The sequence below is a fragment of the Camelus ferus genome, chromosome 18 (assembly GCF_009834535.1).
Source record: "Camelus ferus isolate YT-003-E chromosome 18, BCGSAC_Cfer_1.0, whole genome shotgun sequence".
In the NCBI taxonomy this organism is placed as follows: Eukaryota; Metazoa; Chordata; class Mammalia; order Artiodactyla; family Camelidae; genus Camelus; species Camelus ferus.
Window position 1 is genome coordinate 21,499,811 of NC_045713.1, and position 22,865 is coordinate 21,522,675.

General features: G+C 59.9%; 2 protein-coding genes across 2 annotated transcripts; one reads left to right on the forward strand and one right to left on the reverse strand.

The window, feature by feature from the left end:
* Window positions 1-942: 942 nt before the first annotated feature.
* Window positions 943-2,575, forward strand: C1QTNF8 (C1q and TNF related 8). Its single transcript, XM_006172634.3, has 2 exons — window positions 943-1,147; window positions 1,809-2,575. The coding sequence occupies exons 1-2, from the start codon at window positions 943-945 to the stop codon at window positions 2,357-2,359; spliced, it is 756 nt and encodes a 251-aa protein (XP_006172696.1). The 3' UTR covers window positions 2,360-2,575.
* Window positions 2,576-9,580: 7,005 nt separating this feature from the next.
* Window positions 9,581-15,853, reverse strand: SSTR5 (somatostatin receptor 5). Its single transcript, XM_032459462.1, has 2 exons — window positions 15,814-15,853; window positions 9,581-10,737 (listed from the first exon to the last, which is right to left on the reverse strand). Exon 2 carries the CDS (start codon window positions 10,680-10,682, stop codon window positions 9,582-9,584), a length of 1,101 nt encoding a protein of 366 aa, XP_032315353.1. The 5' UTR covers window positions 10,683-10,737; window positions 15,814-15,853; the 3' UTR covers window position 9,581.
* Between the last annotated feature and the right edge of the window lie 7,012 nt (window positions 15,854-22,865).

The following is a 22,865-nucleotide window of genomic DNA, read 5'->3' on the forward strand; positions in this document are numbered from 1 at the left end:
CTGGCACGGATGGCCAGGTGTCAGGCAGGGTCTCCCGGGGGAGAGAAGGTGGAAGCAGGAGGCTCAGGACTGGTAGGGGTTAAAGATCCTCTTCCCCTCTGCTGGGTGGGGGGCCACACAGGGTAGCCTCCCCTGCTGCCCTCCCTCCACTGGGAGGTCAGGATGTGGGTGCCACCCTCTGCCTAGCTAGGCAGAAACTGTGCCTCATGCAAGGCCCCACCCAACCTGGGCCCCAGGCCCAGCTGCTGAGGTGGGGAGCAGCGGGGGGCAAGGCTACCCTTCCCTGAAGCAGCCTAGCTGCCCCTCTCCAAGGAGTCTGCCTGGTCCAGGTGGGTGGGGGCCTTCGAGGGCTGATTCACAGCCCCCATCCCCTCACTGCTCCCCCTGCATCTGCTGGGTGCTGGGTCTCCAGTCATGGGGGCTTTGGGGACCAGGACTCCCCAACTGCAGGCAGTTAGGGTGCCTGCTATAGCCCAGAATGAAGGCCCCGGCCCTGGGGAGAGGCAGGGTGCAAGGAGGGAGCAGCCTCTGAAGAGGAGCCTGGATGTGCCAGCTCAGACAGAGTGGGGCTGCCTTGGCCAGTTGCTGGGGCCCTGGGAGGGCGAGTGTGAGTGGTCCCCTGTGCTGGCCCCTCGGATCAGCAGTGATCCCCAAGTGCTATGTTGAGGAGGATTCTGAGGCATCCAGTCCAGGTGAAAATGTGTGGGGATCCATTAGTGATGTCTGTTGGGGTGGGGACCTGAGTGTCCAGGAGGGCCAGCCAGGATGCAGCTCTCTGGTCCCAATGGTCCATCCCCACCCAGGCAGCTCCCTGGTCTCCCTACTGTCTCTCACAGACAAGGCAGCACAGCTGGGGCATTTCCTACATGCCCCCTCCGCTCCCTGTCTTCCTGTCCCATTTTCTCCCTCCCCTCCTGTCCACTTTACCAGACTCTGGCCCAGATGGCAGCCCCTGCCCTCCTGCTCCTCCTGGTGCTGCCTGCAGGGGCCTGGCCGGGCCTGGGGCTGCCCCGCCGGCCGTGTGTGCACTGCTGCCGCCCAGCCTGGCCCCCAGCTGCTCCCGGCTCGTTTGCCCACAGGAGTGATGGAGACGAGTGGGTGCGCCTGCCCCGAGTGCAGCCGACCATCAACATCTCAATCCTCAAAGGTGAGTGTCCCTGGAAAGGCAGCCCCTCCCCACCCCTGTCCCTACAGGAACACCCCACACTGAGAAGCACAGGGAAGAGGCCTTGATTTGGGTAGGCTCTGGGAAGGCTGGGGCCTGGAGTAGGGACACACCGAGTGGCTGTTCCTTGCTCCTCGCAGCCTTGTGAAGGCCTCAGCCCTCTGGCCACCCCAACAATTGGGAAGCAAGGTGGCCTGGGGAGGGGGCTGTGAACAGAGTGGAGCCTGAGGCTCCCTTTAATCCTGCTCACTGGCTGGCAGCTGGCCCAGCCCCTGGGTGAGGCAGAAAAGGGGGCTGAGGTCCCTGAGGCCACATGAGCAGCATCTTCCTGGGAGAGGGCAGTGAGGCTGAGCTCCAAGAGGGCACCACCCGGAGGCCACATTGAACTTGGATTTGGCTACCAACTTCCCAGCCCTCTTGTCCTTCAAAGCCCATTTTAGACCCTTCCTCTGGAAGCTGCTTGACCCCACTGTCCCCACTGTCCCAGAAGGGCCACAACTTCAGTGTGTGAGGGCGGGTTAGCACTCACCTGACAGATGAGACTGGGGCTCGGAAGGGTGAGGTCACTGGTAAGGCCAAGGGGCTGGAGAATCTGACCTTGGATCCTAAACCTTGACTGGCAGCTTCCCCTTGCCCCCTGCAGGTGAGAAGGGCGAGGCAGGGGTCAGAGGTCGCTCAGGCAGGAGCGGGAAGGAGGGCCCGCCAGGCTCCCAGGGCCTCCAGGGCCGCAAGGGCCAGAAGGGGCAGGTGGGGCCACCAGGCACCCCATGCCAGCGTGCCTACGCAGCCTTCTCGGTGGGCCGGCGGGAGGGGCTGCATAGCTCCGACGCCCTCCAGGCTGTGCCTTTTGACACGGAGTTGGTGAACCTGGATGGTGCCTTTGACCTGGCCTCCGGCCGCTTCCTCTGCACTGTGCCTGGTGTCTACTTCCTGAGCCTCAATGTGCACACCTGGAATTATAAGGAGACGTACCTGCACATCATGTGCAACCGGCAGGCCACGGCTGTGCTGTACGCGCAGCCTAGCGAGCGCAGCGTGATGCAGACCCAGAGCCTGCTGCTGTCGCTGGCCACTGGCGACACTGTCTGGGTGCGCATGTTCCAGCGGGACCGCGACAACGCCATCTACGGTGAGCATGGCGACCTCTACATCACCTTCAGCGGCCACCTGGTCAAGCCAGATGCTGAACTCTAGCCTGCGGAGACGCCCCTGTGCCATGCCCAGCCCTTGGTGGCCCTCACCCCTGAGCCCTCCCAGCTGAGATCAGTGCCAGCAGTGACTGAGCGCTGCCTGCGGGTGCTGAGCTGAGCGCCAGGCATGTGGGAGGAGCAGGAAGACAAACCAGGCCTGCCGTGGTAGGGGCGGACGCGGACTGAGTGTTCACACCAAGGGTTCGGGAAACAGACCTGTGTTCTGGGCACATGAGGGGCGGCGGGGGGGCACTTCTAATGCAGTGGAATTTGCCCCTGTGTTTGAGCTACCTATTCTGCTTATAAAGGCTGTGCTAGGCAACACCGCCGTGGAGACCTTCACAAAGCGCCTACTGAGTACCAGGCTGGACACTGGAGAGTCCAGGGGGTCAAACACAGAGGCTGGCCCGCCTGGAGCCGACTCTAGACTCTAGCAGGAAACAGGCTGAATTCCAGGGTGTCAGAGGGCAGCAGAGGCCACAAGACAGGAAGTAGTGGAGTTGGGGGGTGCTGGCCCCAGCCTAGGTGTGACTCATCCTCTGGTGAACATGCAGCCAGCTCTGCTGGGCCCATTTTCTGCTCCCAGCATCCCCTTGTTTTTCAGGAACGGGCTGGAAGGTGGAGGAAGTTCACATCTTGATGTGTACCTGAGCCTGCGGGGCCCCAAATGCTGACAGTATCACCATGTACTTAGATGTGCTGAAGCTGGGCCTGGCGGCGATGAGCAGCGAGCTGGGTAGCCTGGTCCCTGCGGGCAGATGGAGGTGGAGGTTGGCCATGCTCACATCCCAGGAGGCCTCTGTCCACCCATGGTTGGAGCCACCAGGCTGCCCCGCCCTCATGTCCACTATGAGTCTGTTCCTTTCCTATTATGTGCCCTCTGGCCACTCTGGGACCTTCTGTCTAGCCCCTGTGTCCCCATCCCCTGCTGCCTCTTTCCTGGGACCTCCCCTGGCATCTCCTCCTTGGGCTGCTCCCTCCCGAGTGAGGATTCTGGGGCAGTGAGGCCTCCAGGGCCCTGGCAGGAGCAGCGTCTGGAATCACCAGCACCCGCAGAGCTGGCCGAGGTCCTGGGCTGCACTGAGGGGGCTGGAGCTGCAGGCTGGCTGGGCTGAACTGGCCGGGGCTTATGGGGGCTAGACAGGCATAGGGGATTCTTTGGTCTTCAGCCACCTTGGGGTCCCGAGCCCAAAGACTGCTGGCCTGGCTGGTCCTATTTCCTTGTCACAGCCTGCCCTGCCCCGCTCCCTCCTAGCAGGAGCCCAGCCCATCCTGAGATGAATCTCTGACTGGCTGGGGCCCCCACATGGCCTGGACAGACTTCTCCAGATAATGGTCAGCTGATGGGGAGAGGCAAGAAGGGGGTAGAGGCCCCTTCATCCATTTTGCAAACACACACACCTTCATCTCCATGCAGGGGGAGGAGACGCTAGGAACATAGAGACCCTCCCCTGCCTCCACGGAACTCAGTTATCCCTCAGGAACATCAACCCTGAGTAAGGCTGGAGCCAGGAACTTTCCACACCCACCTATGGACAGCAGGGACCACCCTCCCAGATACACAGATTGGGGCTTCCTGTCCTGGGACAGAGGCCACACCCTTGAAGGTGGGGAAACTGAGGCCTGGCAAGGGTATGTAGAACCCCTGAGCATGTGTGATCCTGGGAGCTGCCCCCACACCATGGGCTGGGCTGTCCCCCCCATCAGTGTGTCCCCGGACAAAGGAGGGGCAGGAGAGGGGGCTCCCACTTGGGGAGGGGCTGCTGGATCCCTTGTCTATAGGGGGAGGGGGCTTTCTGCCAGCAGCCCACCCTGAGGCCTGGACCTGCAGCCTCCTGGGCAGGAGGCATCCCCCGTGGACCAAGGTGGGTCTTGCCCAGCGGATGTCTACCCACAGCTGCCCACCCATGGCCTGGCCCTTGAGGGCTATGAGGGTCTGGGTCTCAGGCCAGCTCTGTACTTGGAGGGCGGTGGGATTCCACCCCAGGACATGGCCCCCCTGGGAAGCTGAGTTGGGCCGAGAAACCTGAGGCTGCACTTTGGCCCTTTAGTCTGTGTCCTTTTATGGTTGGGATAGCTGGTCACGCCCAGGGCGCTTGGCAACCAGCAGGGCGTCAGGAGCCTCCTCGGAGCACTAACGGGGCTGCAGCAGCAGGGAGGGCTCCACTGGAGACAGTGGTGCCCCAACAGGAGTGGGGGTCTATGGGGGATTGGAAGGACCCCATCCTCCCTCTGTCCTCCCAGGTCCCAGTCTCCCCTCGCACCCTGACTGGGATCCCAGACCCCTGTGTGCTGCTGTAGGCCAGCCTGGCTGGGCGAGGCCAGGTGGACAGCCCCTGCCCAAAGGCTCCAGTCAAAGTCTGTGCTCTTCCCAGCCTCCCATGTGGCCTCAGCTCCCCTGTCCAGCATTGGCTACAGAGCCCCTCCGTGCTTCTCTGGGGGCCCTGAGGTTACAGGGCTGAAAGCAGGCATACCAGGGAAGCCTGCAGACCTGGTGGCTCTTTGGTCTCCCTGTCACCTCACTGTCCAGGGTGCCTGGACTGGGGGGAGCTGGGGCAGCTCAGCTGAGCCTCCCAGGACAGCCCTGCTCCCAGCTGCTGACCCAGGAGGGCCAAGCAGGTCAGGCTAAGAAAGGTGTCTGATAAACTCCAAGTCCAAGGCCACCCACATCCTCAGAGAACCAGGGGTGGGTTGGGGGCCTCCCCGTGGAGGCGCTCTGGGAGATATACCAGGGGACACTGCTGGGGGGTCCAGGAGGAGATGGCAGTTCCTGCGTCCCCCACTCACCCTCCAGGTTTATTTAAAAACAGCAACTGAGAGCTAGGGAATGAGGTGAAGTCATCATCTCTGCAAAGTGATGAACACCTGAGACGCAGCCTTGCGCCCGGCACAGTGAAGGCAGAAATCAATGTGCCCTGTCGGCTGCCTCGACCACTTAGGAGATAAGAGAGAAATGGCCCCAGTCAGAATAGCAGCCATGAAGCTCCTGCTGAGTGGCCTTGGATGGAATCAGGAACGTGCCTGCTCAGGGAGAAGAAAGCTCGAGAAGACCGGAATACAGGGCAGCCCAAGAGCCGGAATCCTGCAAGGAGCCGATTTTCCACCTCAGTTTATCCATTTAGTGGAACTCCAACAAAACATCCACTTTAAAAATTCAAGTGAAATTCACACACCGTAAAATTTATTATTTTTAAGTGAACAATTCAGAGGCGTTTATTCCAATCACAATGTGATGCAACCCACAAATCTCTCTAGTTCCAGGACGTTTTCAGCCCCCCACAGAAACCCCAAGCCCACAAGCCATCACCCCCCAACCCCCTGATGATGAATAGATAAGAAAATGTGATTTATCTGTAAATTTAGGATATTATTCAAGACTCTCTGACACGGGTTACACTAAGGGTCAACCTCGAGGACATTATACTATGTGAAATAAGCCAGACAGAAGATGACAAATCCTGTCTGATCCCACTTACAAGAGGGCCCTGAAGGAGTCAAATTCCTAGAGACAGAAAGTAGAATGGAGGTTGCCAGAGTGCTGGGGAGGGAAAATGGGGACAGAGTTTCCATTTGAGAAGATGAAAAGGTTCTGGAGGTGATGGTAGAGATGGTCACATAACAGTGTGAATGCACTTAACGCCCCTGAGCTGTGCACTTTAAATGGTTATGGAAAATATTATGTCGTGTGTATTCTACCACAATTAAAAATATGTAGGAATACTTAGCTAACCTCTGATGGGAAAGACCTCTCAAAATTTTTTTTAAAGTGTAGGAATTTCCTAAGCAGAAGAATGACAGGTTTGACTTTGTAAAAATAGAAAATATTGCTTTACATCAGTCCTGAAGCCAAAATGTAGAACCCTAGGAAGTGCTTCTGCTTTGGGGAGAGTGAGGGTGCTCATGCTGTCTAAAGGAGCCCCCAGGATGGACAAAGAAGACTTGAGAGGAGATAGGAGATTCATCTTTGAGGGAAGGGGTGAAAATCATCCTGGTGGCTGTGGGCCCGGAGTGCTCCTTCCTCGCCACCAAGGGCATCAGTGACCAGATATTCTTATTTCCAAGCTGTCTGGTCACCACCATCATCCCTGATCCTTGGGGAACCCATGGGCAGGGCTCGTGGGCCCCAGCAGGTAGCTCCAGAGGACACACAGAGGGAGGCCATAGCCAGGCATCAAGAGGAGAGACCCCAGGCAGCGCAGTCCCGTCTCAGGTGAGCCTCGGTCCTCTCCCCCTCTGCACTCAGGCCTGATGACCTCCAGAACATGGTCCCCAAAGGACCAGACCACCTTCCAGGTGTCGGCAACAGGAGCCTGACAGCATGTAGAAGGGAGAGGGGAGAGTGGGCATTCAGTCCCCAAGGCAGCTGCTGCCCTCAGCTGCAGGAGGGGCTTCAGTCTTCTTGTTCTTATAACTCTGACCCCACCCTTCAGGTGGTACACCCCCCACCAGGCACCACTCGCCCACCGCTCTGCAAAATGTCCTTTAACTAAATCCTCCTCCAACTGCCCAAGTGGAGGGGTCGCCTGTTTCCTTGTGCATGTGGTGGGGGGGAAATGTGGGAGGGGCGTGGGGAACCATGTAGGTGTGGAGCATAAGTGTATCGTGGCCAGTCCCCACTGCCCAGTGGTCAGTTTCCCCCATCACTCAATGCCATTCAGTTATTCATTCAGCAAACATGCTTCAGAGCTGTGGTGGCTGGACTAGCCCTCAGGAGTCAGGATGGCACCAGACAGTCTGTACAGGACAGAACAGTGCATTTGCCTGCAATGAAGGGGAGGTGGTGGTGTGGGGGCTGATTTCCCCCATCAGCCAGAGTGGAGGAGGCAGTCACAGACCCAGTGGTCCCTCCAGGTCCTCAGTCCACCAAGCCCTTGAGATCCAGGGTTCTGTGGGGCCCTGAAAAGTGACCCACAAAGACCTTCTCAATCTTAATCAGCTCCCTGACTTCCCCAAAGGGAATCACAACTCCCAGCCTCCAGGTTCCCGTGGGAAGTTCTACCTGGTGTCTACCCATGGTCTGCCCTCCTCCTGCCCCAGACACCCAAGAGGGTGGGCCCTTCCTGACCCTTCCTTTGAGTCCCACCCAGGGCACCCCTCACTCAGCCCCCAGGGTGGGCCAGCCTCACTTTCCCTGATGGTAGGCTGCAACACTGGCTCTGCCTGTGGGGGCTGCACCACAGTCACCTGCTCCTCCTACCCTGTACCCCACCCTGCCCCATCCCAATCCCAGATGCTGCCTCACCCTGCCCCCCAGGCCGGATTTCCTGAGCAGGGTCACTCTGGGAGCCACTGGAGCCCAGTGGCCAATAAAACCCACTGATGCGGAGAGAAAGCCGGTAAAGCAGGTCGGTCACCCACCCGCCGCCGCCGAGGGTGTTTGTTCTGAGCTCCCCCAACTCAGGGCCTGCAGACCTGGGACCTGCAAGCAGTGTGGTAGCTCTGTGGCCCCCACAGCTGTCCCTAACCTGTGCTGGGTGTGGAGGGCAGTAGCCAGGCCAGGCTGCATCCCTAGGCCCACCGGGCCATGTCCATTGGTTCTCTGGGCTCACGTTCCTCCTGGGACTCTCCTGTCCCTGCTCCTCAACAGGCCCTCGGGGTGCCCAGGACTTCGGAGACTGTTCACACTGGCCAAGCCTGGTCCCCAGCTCCCACTCAGACCCAAGGTACACAGCCTGCCTGGAATCGCCCAGAACATCCCACAGGCTCCTCCACCCACTGGGTCCATCAGGCCCTGGGCACACACACTTATACACGCAGATACATAACATGCACTCTCACACACACAGGCACATGCACACAGACTCTCACTCAAGAACACATGTACGCACACACACACAAGCACGCCCACACACTCACATGCCTCATAGGCAGGAACTGGTAAGGGCGCTGCTGGCGTCTGCAGTCCCCACATGGGCACCGCCCTGGGGAGGGAGCTCGGGATGTCAGATCAATTGGGAGAAATTGACCCGGGCAGATATTTCCGAGCCATCTGCTCGCTCGCCAAAGTCATTTTGAGCGGATGCACTTTGAATCTGAACCCAGGGGTGGCCTGACCATGCACTGGGGAAAGGCTGGTTGAACAGGCCTCAGTTTCTCCCAGGGAACCAGCCCCTCCCTGGATGCTGGTCCCCAGGGCCCAGCTGGGGTGGGTTTTGTCACCAGCTCCCGGTGACTCTGTTGCCAGGCTCTGTGGCCGCAACTACCCAGGACAGAGCCCAGGAGTGGAGGAGACTCAGCCTGGGGCCAGGGAGGCAGCTGGGTCCCCAAGCACCCAGGGATGGGAGTAGGGGTCCCAAATGAGCCTCCCACTCCCCTCACCCACCAGCCATGGAAGGAGCAGACACCCCTCACCCCCACCCCACATCCTCCAGGACAAATGCTGATCCTGCCACCCCCAGGAGGTGATGGGACAGCCCCGCCTGTCACTTCTTTTGGCCACTTGTTTACACGCTGCCCGCCTTATCGTCTAAGCGCCCTGCTGCCCACTTCCAGCTGGGTGTTTGCCCACCCCCTTCCCAGCCACGGACGATCCACTTGCTCTGATTTGCACTGGCTTCGATCGGCTCCAGGGACAATATTTGCTCTGGGAAAGAGTCAAACATTTATTCTCTAATTTATTCAGGGAGCGGTTGTCAAACACAAGCGCCCTCATTATGTGATCTCGTTTCCAGGGCTTGGCCTCTGTCTGGGGTCCTTGCCGAGGCCCAGGCAGTGCTGGCCTTCCTCCTGCCCAACACGGCTCTGTGTGTTCCCCGCGCCCTCCTGGGGTCAGCGTCTGGCTCTGCGCAGACTTGGGAAGCCCAAGTGGGCCAGCTGACCCCTACATTCTGGTTCTCCTTCCAGCCTCGCGGAGGCCCAGGCACCCAGGATCCCACAGGCCTCTCCCAGCAAGGCTGGCGGGCATCTTCTCCAGGACCTGTTTCAGAACTGGGGGCGGGGGAAGCCGGCGTTTCTGGGGTATGGACAGGACCGCTCTAGCTGCGGACTGGGAAGCAGAATTCTTTGGGGACCTGGCGTTTGCGTACGCCCACGCGGTCTCTCCAGTCTGCTGTTTGCCTTGCGAGGCTGCCCCCCGCCCCCCTCCGCTGCTGTCTGGATATTTCCCCTCTTCTACTCCAGTCCTCCTCCCTCTCCGGACTAAAAGCTGAAGAGGTGGCTGTGGGCTTCTGCGCCCTTGTCTGCCCCTCCCCACACACCCGCCCCACCCGCCCCACCCGCCCTCGGCCTCACAGTTTGCTGGTCTGCATGAGCCCGTTGGCCTCGCAGCTGCGTGCAGGCAGCGTGGCCTCCTGTGGCCGGCCACTGTGGCCAGGCCGCGGCTCAGTGGCCTCCACATCCTCTGTGCCGTAGCCCTTGCGGAGGCACAGAACCTTCCGGAAGCTCTGACGGAAGTTGTCAGAGAGGAAGCCATAGAGCAGGGGGTTGGCGCAGCTGTTGGCATAGGACAACACAACCACGAAGAAGTAGGCGCCAGCAGAGGCGGGCTCCTCGGGCAGCACGAAGGCCAGGTTGACGATGTTGACAATGAAGAAGGGTAGCCAGCAGCCCACGAACACCAGCACCACCACCACCACCATGCGTGTCACCTTGCGCTCCGAGCGCCGCCGCGTGGAGCCCACGCGCACACCTGACGCCTTCAGCTTCACCACGATGAGCAGGTAGCAGAGGCAGATGACCAGCAGCGGCCCAAAGAAGCCCAGCACAGACGTGTAGATGATGAAGACGGCGCCCCACAGGCCCACGGGCTCCGGCCAGCTGAGGTTGCAGGTGTTCCAGCCCTCCTGGATGTCCGCGAAGACCACCAGCGGCAGCGACATGACCAGCGAGAAGGTCCAGACCGCGGCACTGGCCAGCTTGGCCACCCGGGGGCGGCGCCAGCGGGCAGAGCGGATGGGGTGGACGACGGCCAGGTAGCGGTCCACGCTCATGACGGTCAGGCAGAAGATGCTTGTGAACTGGTTGATGCCATCCAGAGTCATGACCAGGCGGCACAGCACAGGGCCAAAGGGCCAGTAGGAGATGGCGTTCTGTGTGGCCAGGAAGGGCAGCCCCAGCATAAGGAGCACATCAGCCACGGCCAGGTTGAGGATGTAGATGTTGGTGACCGTCTTCATCTTGGCGTGGCGCAGCACCACGTAGATGACCAGTGCATTGCCGCCCAACCCCACCGTGCATACCAGCAGGTAGAGCACGGGCACCACCACTGCCCGGGCACCCGGTGAGGGCGCTGGCCCCACCAGCGTCCCGTTCTCACTGCTGCCGCTGCTGGTGGCTGCCGAGGAGGCGTTCCAGCTGGTGGGCAGGGAGGCCGGGAACAGAGGTTCCATTGCAGCCGCTGCAGGCAGGGCAGGGCAGGGCGAGCGGGAGCGCTGGACGCGTCCTCTGCAAGAGAATGAAGGACACGGAGCGACTGACCTGGAGGGCATCTCCCGTGTGCCCAGCCCCACCTGCCCTGGGTGGCACAGGATTACCCCACGGCGTCAGGTAAACACGATTACTCATGTTCAACTGGACCAGGAATCACATTAAGCAAATTGTTTGGAAAACAAGCCCAGAGAGGAAGGAGCAGCGGGGCAGCAGCTGTGGGGGCCATGGGCAGGCAGCCCCATGAGCCGACACCGTCTGTCGATACCATGATGGCTCCCAGAGACCCAACCACCCCCACGCCCCTCCCCGCCCTGGCTGCCTCCCTTTCCACTCAGCCACAGCCATCCTCGAGCCTCTGGCTAGCACCCTCTCACCGAGGCCTTGTGGAGTCCTGGGAGTGGACCTGATAGCCCCCAACTTGCAGGTAAGGGACTGAGGACAGTGGGAGTCACCTCCTTAGAGACCTGTAGGGTGGTGGAGTGGGGTGGAGGGATGATAAGGAGGCTGAGACATCAGCCAGACATGGCTAGCCCATGCTAGCCAGAAGTGCAGTGACACCTGCCAGACCCGCTCTCCTGGGTGACCCCAGAGCTGGACTCCAGGTGGTCTCCTGGAACCTCTAGGAGGGTGTCAGGCTTCCCATGTGGCTGAAAAGGCAGACCCAGGCTGCAGAGGTTCTGCCAGCATCTACCAGGCTCTCAAGAACACAGTACCCTGGTGAGCCATGTCTGTGCCATCTCCAGTGAGCCCTGGCCATGTGGCCACGATGAGTTGGTTTCCCTGCCCCCAACGGCTACCCCCTGCCCATAGCATGGATGTCGCTGGGCCAAAGAGATGATCCAGGACATGGCTGCATGAGGGCACACACTCGGGGGTGGGTCCATCACCCCTACCCCAAGGACACCACGTTTGAAGCCCCAGGCAGAGGACCTGGAGTGGGAATAGGCAGATGAAGACCCTGACATACCGTGAACAAGCGAACCCATGACAGGCACAGATGAATTATTGCCTGAGCCACAGGCCAGGAGGACATGCATGTGTGTGGGGGAAACTGGGAGGAGGGAGTGTGAAAGTGTATCATCTTGGGGAGTGGATGGAGAGAAAGCCTTCAGCTGTGTGATGTGTTTGTAGAGAAAGAGCCAGGACGCAGAGGGAAATCTTGGCATCTGTGGTTCCAGATGACAGGCACACGTGGATCTGTTACATCATTTTTGGACTTTTCTGTGTGTTTGAGATAGTTCATAAAACTGGTGACACAGAAGAGAAAATAAACACCTCCGTTGATGAGAAGTTGAGGACGGGAAGATGGGGGCTGAACTCTCGGAAAGCACTACACAGGGGATGGGGGCTGGCAGGGAGTCTAAGTGCCTCCAGGGGGCCCGATAAGGGCCTGAGCAGGGCTGGAAAGGGCTGTGATGACCAGCCAGGGTCGGCTGACCCCATGCCCACGAGCCACCTCAACGTAGATGATACTCCAGCAGCTGCCAGGCCTGGACTGGGGACCCCTGGGTTGAGGGGAAACTGAAATCTGGTAGACAATGTGGGAAGCAGAATAAACAATGCTGACAGTGATAGAGAGAAGCCCTCCGCTCCGGATGGGCAGACACACCTGGACGTCCAAATTCATGCTAACTGACCCTGGGAAACAAGACCCAGAAAATCAGCAATAAAAAGGTGGATCAGTGGACTTGTTTCAGGTGAAATAAAGTAAATAAACACTGAAATGCTTAGACACTTTGAAATGTTTAAGGTCCTCAAAAGGCATGGATAAAAATATTATGAAATGAATTTGGCTTCTGTCAAAGAAGTGAAATGAACAAGAGCCTATTTTTGAAAATTACAACTCTTGGGTGTGAAAAATCATCATCTGGGTTAAAAAAAAAAGCCCCACAGAAGTCAGGATCAACTGCCGTCTGGATACAGCTGAAGAGAGAATTGGGGGATTGGAAGAGCAGGAGCAGAGGTGGGGGTAGCTGAGGCCACAGGGGCTCCAGCAGCCAGAAGGGAGAGAGAACTTTTTCTGTGTTTCACTGGATTTGCTGCTCTGTATATTGTGACCTAATCTGAGGTGTGTGACCCAAAAAAGGCCAAGGTAGGATGTTTGGGGATGACTGCATTTCAAGACAAAGCTGGGTCCCTCGGGCTGAGCTCTGGGCCCTCAGGAAGAGGTGAGCCTGGGTTGGGGTGGAGGCAGGGCAGGGCTGAGCCCATACTCCCCGGTGTTCATTCAGCCTCTGCACCCAGCTGGGAGGAGGGCCTCCTGGGGCAGGCTTGCTCCCTCAGGCAGGATCGGTCTGATGATTGGGGCCTGGCACAGAGGGGGCTCCCTTCACATTTTAAAAAGAAATAAAAGAGGTGAAGGGTAGAGCTCTGTGGGAGAATGCATGCCTCGCATGCACGAGATTCTGGGTTCAATGCCCAGTACCTCCATTAAAAATAAATGAATAAACCTAATTATCCTCCCCCACAAAATAAAAAAAAAAATAAAAATAAATTTTTTAAAAGATAAAATAAAAAACATAAAATAAGGTTTCAAGCCCCCTTGAGGCGCTAGTGGGGAATGAATTCTAGGACAGTGGTCTGGAGACAGCCGGGTTAGTTGTACGGGCATCTAGGTGGAGAGTCCCAGGGGCTACACCCTCCCCAGAAAATGCCCAAAGAGGGGCTTTCACGGGGCTGGGTGGTGAAGAATGATGAGCCTCTGAAGGAAGGGGTTAGAAGGGTTCAGAGCACCTGAATGTGATTTTGACTCTAAAGCAGATGAGCACCTTGTCTCTAGGAAGCTCTCCACCGCTCAGGGCTCCTCTGAGGCCGCTGCCAGGTCTCCCCACTGCCCAGAACCCAGAGTGGGCCAAGTAGATGGTCGGGGCTCCCTACCATCCCCTGGACACCCCAACTCCTGAGTTAAACTTCAGAGCAGTAAACAAAATTAGGTCGACATGGCTGCACCCGCCTCTTGGAACGTAATTCCAAGCCATTATTCATTCAGAGGCAGCAATCTTCTTAGTTACAGAAATCACACACTCATGGGGAAATCATCCCCTTGGTCTGTTTCCTCTGCAGCTGGGGGATTCAGTGGGGGAGGGTCTGTGGAAGGACCAAAGGCCGACTCTAGCTTTCTCACCCAGATCCCCTCTTCCAGGAAGGGACTGCCCACCCACTGCTGCAGCACAGGAACAGATGCTGGCCCCTGTCCCTGTCCCTGCCCAGCCCACCCCTACACACTCGCCAAGTAGTCTTGGGCAAGTCACGCCACTTCTTTGAACCCTGGATTTCCATGCTAAGTGACCCCTTCAAAGTTGCTGAGCAGAGGAATGAGCTCAGGTGAGCAAGAGGCTGCATTCGGTGCCTGACACACAATAGGTGCTCAATCACTGCTCCCGATCCGCCTGCCTAGGTGGCCAGCGTCTCCTCCCCAGGGCCAGGAAAGTCACCTGCCTGGGGCTCTGCAGAGAAGGGACCAGATGCTCCGCTGGGCCTGGGAGAAGGGAGGAGCCTTGGAGCTCGAGGGCTCCATGCCTGGGGGAGGTACCTCGGCTCTCCAACCCCTTCCAGGCTGGCCTGGTTTGAGGTCAACAAGAGGGAACTGGCCCCCTCCACCCAAGGGCAGCTGTGGAAACCACCAAGGTCAAATCTTGGTGCTCTGGGGCTCATGCCTCATCTGCACAGGGTAGAGGCAGACATTCAGGGATGTCATGACTAAGAGGTCAGGCCCCAGCACCATCCAAGGGCCCCATCCAGGCCTGCCTTCCCCCACCCTTACCCGTGCACACAGCCCATGGAAACCCCCACTCCTATCCTTCCCCTAAATAAGCCCCAATCTGTCCTTAAGGCAGCCTTGGTCTTGGGGTATCCCTTCCCCTCGAGGGGAGAACTGAGGTGGGTGTGGGGGGCTCTGTGTAGCAACAAGGAGGCTGGCCTGGCAGAGGCCCCTCCTCAGGGGCACATCGGGGTCTGCACACCCGGGTCTGCACATCCTGCAAGAAGTTTCCAAGGCCACATTCCACCCCCAGCACACTTTCTTGTGATTCTTAGGAACTAATGGGGGTCACTGTCATTGGTGCCATCAACTACTGTCTGCCTGGGAGGCTCCTTGTCCTCCCCTGTCCTCCCCTCAAGTGGCCACTGTCCCCAGGGTTAGCCACAGGGGCTCCAGGACCTTGCCCTCTCCCAGGACCCCAGGCTGGCTGGAGGACCAGGGGCAGTGGGCCAGGCAGGTGGGCAGGTTAGGGCCCTACCTGGACCCTAGGTGGGGAGATGGCACACAGGTGAATTTCCAGGGTGTGTTCTCCCTTCTGGGGAGGGGGCAAGTGGGCCAAGGTGCCAAGCCCTGGGGAGGCAGGGCCTCTGTTCCTAGCCGGCAGGACAGCACCGCATCTCCTCCCCAATCCAGGAGAAACACCCTGGGAACCCTAGGACCAGGCACTCTGTGTGTGCTACTGGCAGAACCCTGGACAGTCTTCCCGCATCCTCCCCTCAGGCCAAAGGGCAGACCTCGGCTCTTGCCACGCCCCCCAACCCCGCGTGCCCCACCCCCTCCCTGAGACTCCTGCTCGCTCGCAATCCCGCTTGCTTCCCAAATCCACCCCAGCCACAGCCTCCCAGCAAACCCTCGCGGGCGAGCCGCCCACCTTTGCCAGCCCCTGGACAAGCCCAGCTGCAGCGCCCACCGCGGGGACGTCGGGCCCAGAGAGGCGCAGTGGGGAGAGCAGGTCGACCCAGTCTCCCTGCGGCTTCTGCCCTGACTCGCACATCGGGTCCAGAGGCCAGCGGATGGCGAGGGATACGGGAACTAGGAGGTCGGAGGGAACGGGGCGGGGGAGACAGAGGAGCAGACGAAAGGGAAGACGATAGACCCAGGGCAGCCGCAGGTGGATCCCAGGGGTGCACAGGGGGTGCGTGGAGGGACAGGGCGACCACAGGTGGGGGACCCGCGGAGGGCCCCGGGGCCGGGGCGGCGCAGGACTGCGCGCAGTGTGGTGAGACTCCCGGAGAGAATAACGGGGATCTGCGCGGGGCCGGGTGAGAGCGGAGGGAAGGGGCGCGGGCAGGGATGCGGGAGTGGGTAAGGGGTAGGGACGCGGCACTCACCCGGGCGGGGCTGTGCCCTCCGGCCCGCGGGGAGCCGCCGAGTGCCTGCGCTGCTGTCCCTTGGTACTCAGGGCTCCAGGCTGGGGCTTGGGGCGCCGGCGGGGAGGCGGGGCGGGGCTCGCGTCGGAGGGAGGTGGGGTGCCCTGGGCGGGGCAGGGGGCGGGCACTCGACTCCCCGTGAGCCCTACGCCCCGTCTGTGCCTCTTTCTTCCTGAGGCCTCCGCACGTTCGCTCTCAGCCCTTGTCCAGTTGGCGGCAACTCCAATGACATCGGCGCCCCCACCTCATTCTCTTCGGTCCGCAAACCAGAGCTTGGGGGCCCTGACCCCAGCAGGGGTTGGAGGGGACCCGAAGAATCCATCCGAAGTTCTCACTCGGAGGCACGAAGCGCAGGAGGTCTATGCCTCTGATGGGTGGGGCTTCGAGGGAGACATGGGGGTCAAGACTGTGACCAAGAGGCAGCAGGTGGCCCAGCCGGTTGGGTGGGTCACTCCGTGGGGTCTCCCCTTAGCAGGTATCAGAGTCGTCTGAATAGAGGCATCAATACACAGGTTCCCAGCTCTCAGGCCGGGAATGCTGACTCTGATAGTGGGCAGGCCTGAGAATCTGCATTTCTGCCAAGTTTCCAGGTGATGCTAGTGCTGTTGCTTCAGAGGCCCCACCTTGACAGCTTCTGATTTTAACCATAGTCTAGTACCTGGGCTCTGTCAGGCGGGGAGAGCTGGGTGGGTGGCTGGACAGTCCCTCCCTGGGATGCAGCCCCCAGTGCTCCTACCCTGCCCCCATCTGGGGGAGCTCAGCTCCCAATTGAATGAAATGAGGTGCTCCCGGATGATGGCAAGACCCCCAAGACACCAAGCCCCTCGCCCGAGGGGATAGTGTCATGCTGACCTGTTATATTGGGGTACTCAGTGGGGCTGTGTGCCTGGACCCTTTCTTTTCTTCGTGGTTCTCTGTGATATTACATTTTCTACCAGGATTGTGGCTTATGATTTAATCAAGAAAAAGCACCTAGAGATCCAAACATCCCAGCCCAGAGGCCAGTGTCTGTCTTCATGCAGGCTCCACTTGGGGAGGCTGGAGGCTCCCTGGAGCACAGAGCACCCCCTTCCCAGCCAGACTCCGACTCCCATGCTCTAGAAGTCACCCAGCTCCCCTCCCCCACCTATCTCCCAGCTATCCCCCAGCTCCCCCTACCCCCAAGGACATGAGGCCAGGAGCCAAGTCAAGGAAAAATGGAACCAGGGAGTGGAAAACCACCCCCTAGTGGTGCAGCCCTCCCCCACAGCCCCTCTCAGCCCATTCCATCCACAGGCTGAGGAGACCTGCTGGCCATCCGATGGGCAGCTGCCAGCCTGGCCTGCAGTGGAGGCCTGGCTGCCCACAAAGAGGCAGGTGTCCCTCCTGACGTCCTGCTGGGAACAGTGGCTGCAGCACAACGGGCCTGATGTTGGTACTGAAGCAGGCACGGCCCATGCTGAGGTCCAGTTGTCCCCATGTGCTGGTGTGGGAGGCCTTCTGGGCTCAACAGACAGGACAGGGTGGCCAGCCAGGCCCGGGCTGCATGTCCTGCTTGGCTGGCCAGGTGGGAAGGTGGTCTCGCACACCCTCTGGATGCATTACACACAGAGTTCCCGGTGTTCCCAGGTACCACGCCCGCACTGGGTGATGCAGACGCTGTGCAGACAAGGCTGTATCCCGTGAGCTCCAAGACTGGCGGAGAGGGGGTGATAAACCAAAAAAAAAAAAAAAAAAGAAAAAATTAACAGAGGCACTTTTAAATTTTGCAGATAATATATGCAGAGGATCAGGGTGACAAGAAAGAGAGCAGTGGGGACAGGAAGGCTGGGATAGACTCTCCAAGAAGGGGCCTGACTCCAGCAAGGAGTCTCCAGGTGAGAAAGAGAAGGAACAGCAGAAGTAGTCTCCGCGGCAAGGGGTGTGACCTGACCCCGAGAGTGACCAGAGGGAGGGACTTGGGAGCTGAGGACAATGGAGAGCACTGGATTCATATCCTGAGAACACACTCAGGGGCCACTGCAGCCTGAGCAGTCAGCTCTGGCCTCCCCATGCACTAGCTCAGGGTGTCTCGAGTCAGAGTCAGCAAAGGTCCATGGCAGTGCCCTGGGTCAGGTTGTGGCTCCCCTGTAAGTGGGGTCTGTGACCTCTGGCTCCTAGAGGACCCCAGCCAACCCCAGGCAGGATCTGTTCCCAGTACGATTTGCCCAGGGCTCCTTGGTGCAGGGAAGGCTCTGTTGCCCCCACAAGAAGCCAGCCCAGAAGTATAGGAGGCTCATCCCCTGGGGGGACCCCAACCAGTGGGGGACAGGAGCCAGTATAAAAGTACCAGCCCCATTTTTCTGAAGGACAGTTTGGGGAGGCCACCTGTCCTGGTGGGTTGAGTCCACCCTGTGCATACACCCTCTTAGTCTCACCCTCCCCACTCCTCTCTCTTGCATGACAGGGTCACCTCTCGAGTTGTACCCCAGACTCAGCCTGTGCTTCGGGGACTGCCAGCAAGGCAGGGAAGCAAGCTGGCACACATGGCTGCACCGTGGTGTGCACACCTGAGCCAGGTGGCCAGGGTGGGAATGCCAGGGGAGCAGGCAGCTCTCATCCCAGATGAGTGGTCCATCTTGCCTCTTGCCCTCTCAGGTCTCAGGTCCCTCCAGGAGGGCTTGGAGCTCTCTACCCAGCCCCCTCCCAGAGGCTGATCCCCTCCATCTGGCTGCTTGCTCTGCTCCAGGTATAGCCTCACCCCTGCTCCCAGCCTGGCTGCTGGCCTGGGATGGGCTTCTGTGCTCAGAACCTAAGGTTGGCTAGCCTGGGACTGGGGTGCCCCGGGGCCTGGCCAGGCAAGTGATGCAGGCCAGGATTTGGGGCTTTAACCAGGCCATGAGCAAGAGAGGGTGATGAGAGGTGGACCCATCATCTCAGAGCAACAGCGTGGACTCCTGAGCACCTGCCCAGGTCTCTAGCGTCCAGTGAAGAGGGGAGAGGGAATGTGTGGGCACCCCGAGTCCTTGCTGAGCCCCCAGTCTGCCCTCCCCACCCAGCAACCAACCACAGCGGCCAGTCTAACCACCCCATTGTGCAGTCAGGCAAACTGAGGATGCAGACAAAGGGCTCGTGTTGGTGAAGCTATGGGGGGGGCCACATCCTCTTTCCTGGGACCCTGTGGGGGGATGAGCCACTAGAGGGCGCTGCACTGGGACATGGTGGGTGCTGGATGTTCTGTCTTGAGGCCCTCGGCCACTTTGGTCCCTTCCAGAGACACCATGATCCTTCCCAGCCAGGACCTGGTCCTGGGCCCCTGGGGCTGCGGGAACAGAGCAGCCTGGGAGGATCCTCTAGCCCAAAGGCAGGACCCAAAACCCCCTTGCCCACTTCAGCTCAGTGTCCCCCGGCCCCCCTCACTCCTGGGCCCACTTAGAACTCCTGCTCACCCCGCCCAGGCTGAACCTCCTGCTCTGGGCCCCTCCCCTGCCCAGACTCAGGCCAGGCTCTGGGGGCTGGAAGCTAGGCCCCAGGCCCCTTCCCAGAATCTGCCCCGTGTCAGCTCTTTGCCTTTCTGCTCTCTCTGGAGAGACTTAGGCTCCCCCTTGCCCACACACAGCAGCAGCTTCCCCAGGTAGATCCTTCCAGAACCCCTGTGTGACCTCCCAAACTCCTCCCAGCCCACCCTCATGTGCTGGGCCCTCCGCTCAGCCTCCCGCAACCTCTGGCATCCTCTGGGTTCACGTTTGGTGATAGGCTGTGTTGGCTCAACTCCTGCTATCCAGACCCCAAGGCCCCCATCAAACTCCTCCATCCTCAGTGGGAGGTCACACAGCAGGGACGTGGCCCGTGGGTGGGCAGGTGCTTGGTCAGTTACAGCATCAGGCTGGGACACACCCAACACCCTAACACCTGGGTAGTCTCACCTGGGCCCTCTTGGGGGTTCTGATGTGAAAGGAGAGAAGATGCCCAGAGAGGCAGCCTGTCCACCCCAAGGCTGCCTGCCCCTCCTCTGTCACCCTGGCTCCTGGCAGGCATCCACTAGCCTCTCAGCCCTGGTCCTGAGCCCCAGGAGGATCAAGTGAGGTGAAGCCTGGGGACACTGTGCAGAGGTCACGCCAGTACCAACAAGGAGGGTGAGGATTAGCAGCACTCGGGAGCCATGGCAACAGGACAATGCCTGATGGGCTCCCCACGGATGACTTCTGGACCCCTCCCTGCAGAGACCCACCCAAGCTACAGCTCTGCCATGGTCTGCCAACCCCACTTTCCTGAGGCTGTGGCCAGTGGCTGCTGGACACGACGTTCCCCTCACCAGCCATTCTGCCCCCGCCTGTACTCAGGCACCAGTGCTGAGGCTCCCCATGATTATTCAAAAACGAGGGAGGCTGACTCCAGTTTACCTGGCAACACCCCAGAGCTGGGGCAGGTCCTGGAGGGCTGTGAGGCACCCTCTGTCCTCCCCCCAAGCTGGCCCTCCCTCCACTCCCCAGATGGGCCTTACTGCCTCCCACCACAGAGCCTTTGCCCCAGCCATATCCTTGCCTGGCACACTCAGCCTCCTTTTTCCCACCTGTCAGCTCAAATGCCCCCTCCTCCAGGAAGCCACACCCCAGCTACCTGCCCCATTCAGGTTGTTTATCCCTCAGCCGCCCACAGCTCCCAGACCACATCCCCTTGTGACATCCATCCTGGCTGCAGAAGGTGTGAATGTTGGTGAGTGAGCATCTGCCACCCACCAGCCTGTAGACACCACTATGGGCTTGCGGGAGACAGGGGGCCTTCTACAGGGGCTGAGCCCCTGGGGAGCTGGAGGCGGCTGGGCTGACCCTCCCGGCTGTGGTCTCAGGCCCGCACTTGTTAAGATGCTGCTTCCCAGCTTTCAGGTTGGGCGGTAGGGTGGGGATGGGGCTTCATCGTAGGGCTCTATGGGCACCGTGCTGTGCTGGGCACCATGGAGGTGCAGGGACAGAGGGGGCCCCAAGACCCAGCTCCTGGTAAAGAGGGAAGGAGGACGAGGAATCTGGGTGCAAGGCCCCCTGGGAGCCTTGGCATCTGCACTGGGGTGAAAAATCGGCCCTCCTGGGAAATCACAGGGACCCTCAGAGTCCTACCGCCTCCAAGGCTGCCCTCCCCTCACCTGCCCCGGTGAGGCCGCGTGCCCGCCCAGAGTGCCTGCCCAGAGCACCCCGACTGTCTGGGCTGAGAGAGGGGCAGGACCCTCTGTTGAGGGGAGCCTGGCCCCTCCCAGGCCTAGTAAAGGAGCTGGAGCCTCAGGTCAGGGCCAGGCAGGTGTGCGCTCCCACGAGTCTAGACCACCAAGCGGAGGGCACTCACCACCAGACATGGATGTGTGAAGGAAGGGGGACACCGGGTGGGGGCGCACCTGTCCGGGCCAGACACAGCTGCCCTGCACACGTGGGCCCCTCTGTGGCCCCCAGGGGGCAGGAGAGGCAGAATTCTACAGGTTCTACCTCTTCATCTGAAGTTGGGGAAACAGGCCCAGAGAGGCTAGGGGGCTTGTCTGGATGCAAGGCAAAGCTGGACTTGGATCCCAGGGTCTGGACATCCAGCCCAGGGCCTGGTCAGAATGCCTGCCCTCCTGTCCCTGGAATGGAGGGGCTCAGGCAGGGCCTGGATCACCCAGGAGAGGCCTCCCAGGGTGACTCAGAAGCCCCATTCTTGCCAAAGACTCCCCAGAAGGGGGACTGGTCCTCCTCGTCCTTCAACTCCTCAGGCCATTGCTTATGGGGGCTGTGGGCTCCACCTGCTCAGGGTGGGGAAGGCAGGCGAGGCCCATCCATGCAGGCTGCGTGGCCGTTTCCAGGGCCACCCTGCCTGTGTAAGGAACAGCTGCCCAAAGGGCATGAGGCATCGGGTGCGGCTGTTGGCACTGACTCAGCGGCGGGTGTGAAGGCAGGCCTCCGGGGAGGAGGCGGGCGGCGAGCTTCCCAAATTAGCAGATGTGAAGTGGGGGCTGTTGTTGCTCATTTACAGACAGCATCACTGATCAGTGGAGACTCACCAAGTGTTGGCCCTGAGCCCAGAGGTGTTTAGGGGCTGGGACCTCGGGAACAAACATTCTAGCACTGCCTTCCTGGACATAGTGAACAGAGGTTGTCCCTTTTCCTGAGGTCACTGGGAGTAGACAGCAGAGTGACATCCAACCCTGCCCAGTGCCAAGGCCACGGGCTTCCCCAGCTGCCTTACCAAAGGGGTAGGCAGAGATATGGGGGAGATGACCTGTAGTTTGGAGCCCAGGGATGAGGAGATGGCAGTGCTGGAATGTGGGAGGGGTGAGGATGCTGTGCCCTGGGGGCCGGGAGGTGGTGATGTGGCCAGGCCAAGCAGCCCTGTTCAGGGGGGCAGACTGCATGGACCAGCCTCCCCTGTGGCCCCGGCCATGTTGGTGGGTTTGGGCTGCTGTCCCCTTCCAGCACCCTGAACCCCCATGGTTACGGATGAGAAATGCCCAAAGGTGGGGAGAGGGAGCTTCAGACATGGGGAGCCCCTGGTTGGCAGTGCCTTCCAGGGGTTGGAGACTGAATGTACAAACAGACAGTGGCCAGTCACATGTGACAAGGGGACCCTGACCTACAACGTGCAGCAACCAGGCTGGAAGCCTCCTCCACCCAGAACGGTCAGGACTTGGTCGGAGATGGCAGCTATCCTGTATGGTCCCCACTCCCAACTTGAGACCAGTCAGAGAAAGTCCAGTTTGCCCCCCAGACCCATCACACAGGGCGCCCACCTCTCAGAGCTGCCCCAGCCTCCATGGGACATACCTGCAGCCAGCGGTGGCTGACACTTGCTAAACGTAGCAAATTCTGGAAAAACAGCCTCTGTTCTCCGTGGATCTACAGCTGGTTGGTTGGTAAGAAGCACAGGACTTGCTTGCAAGTGGAGGCTGTCTTGTGGGGACTGAGCTCTTATCCTGTGAGTTCTGGCACGATCTCCAGGTAGACCAGAGTCAAATTGTAGGACACCCAGCAGGTGTCTGAGAATCACTTGATGTGTAGATACATCTGGTGTCAGAACTGAAGTTTTGAGAGTAT

Coding starts and splice junctions, on each gene's coding strand:
- C1QTNF8 (XM_006172634.3), top strand. CDS start 943: ATGGCAGCCCCTGCCCTCCTGCTCCTCCTGGTGCTGCCTGCAGGGGCC. Junction 1,148..1,808: donor CAACATCTCAATCCTCAAAG/GTGAGTGTCCCT, acceptor TGCCCCCTGCAG/GTGAGAAGGGCGAGGCAGGG.
- SSTR5 (XM_032459462.1), bottom strand. CDS start 10,682: ATGGAACCTCTGTTCCCGGCCTCCCTGCCCACCAGCTGGAACGCCTCC.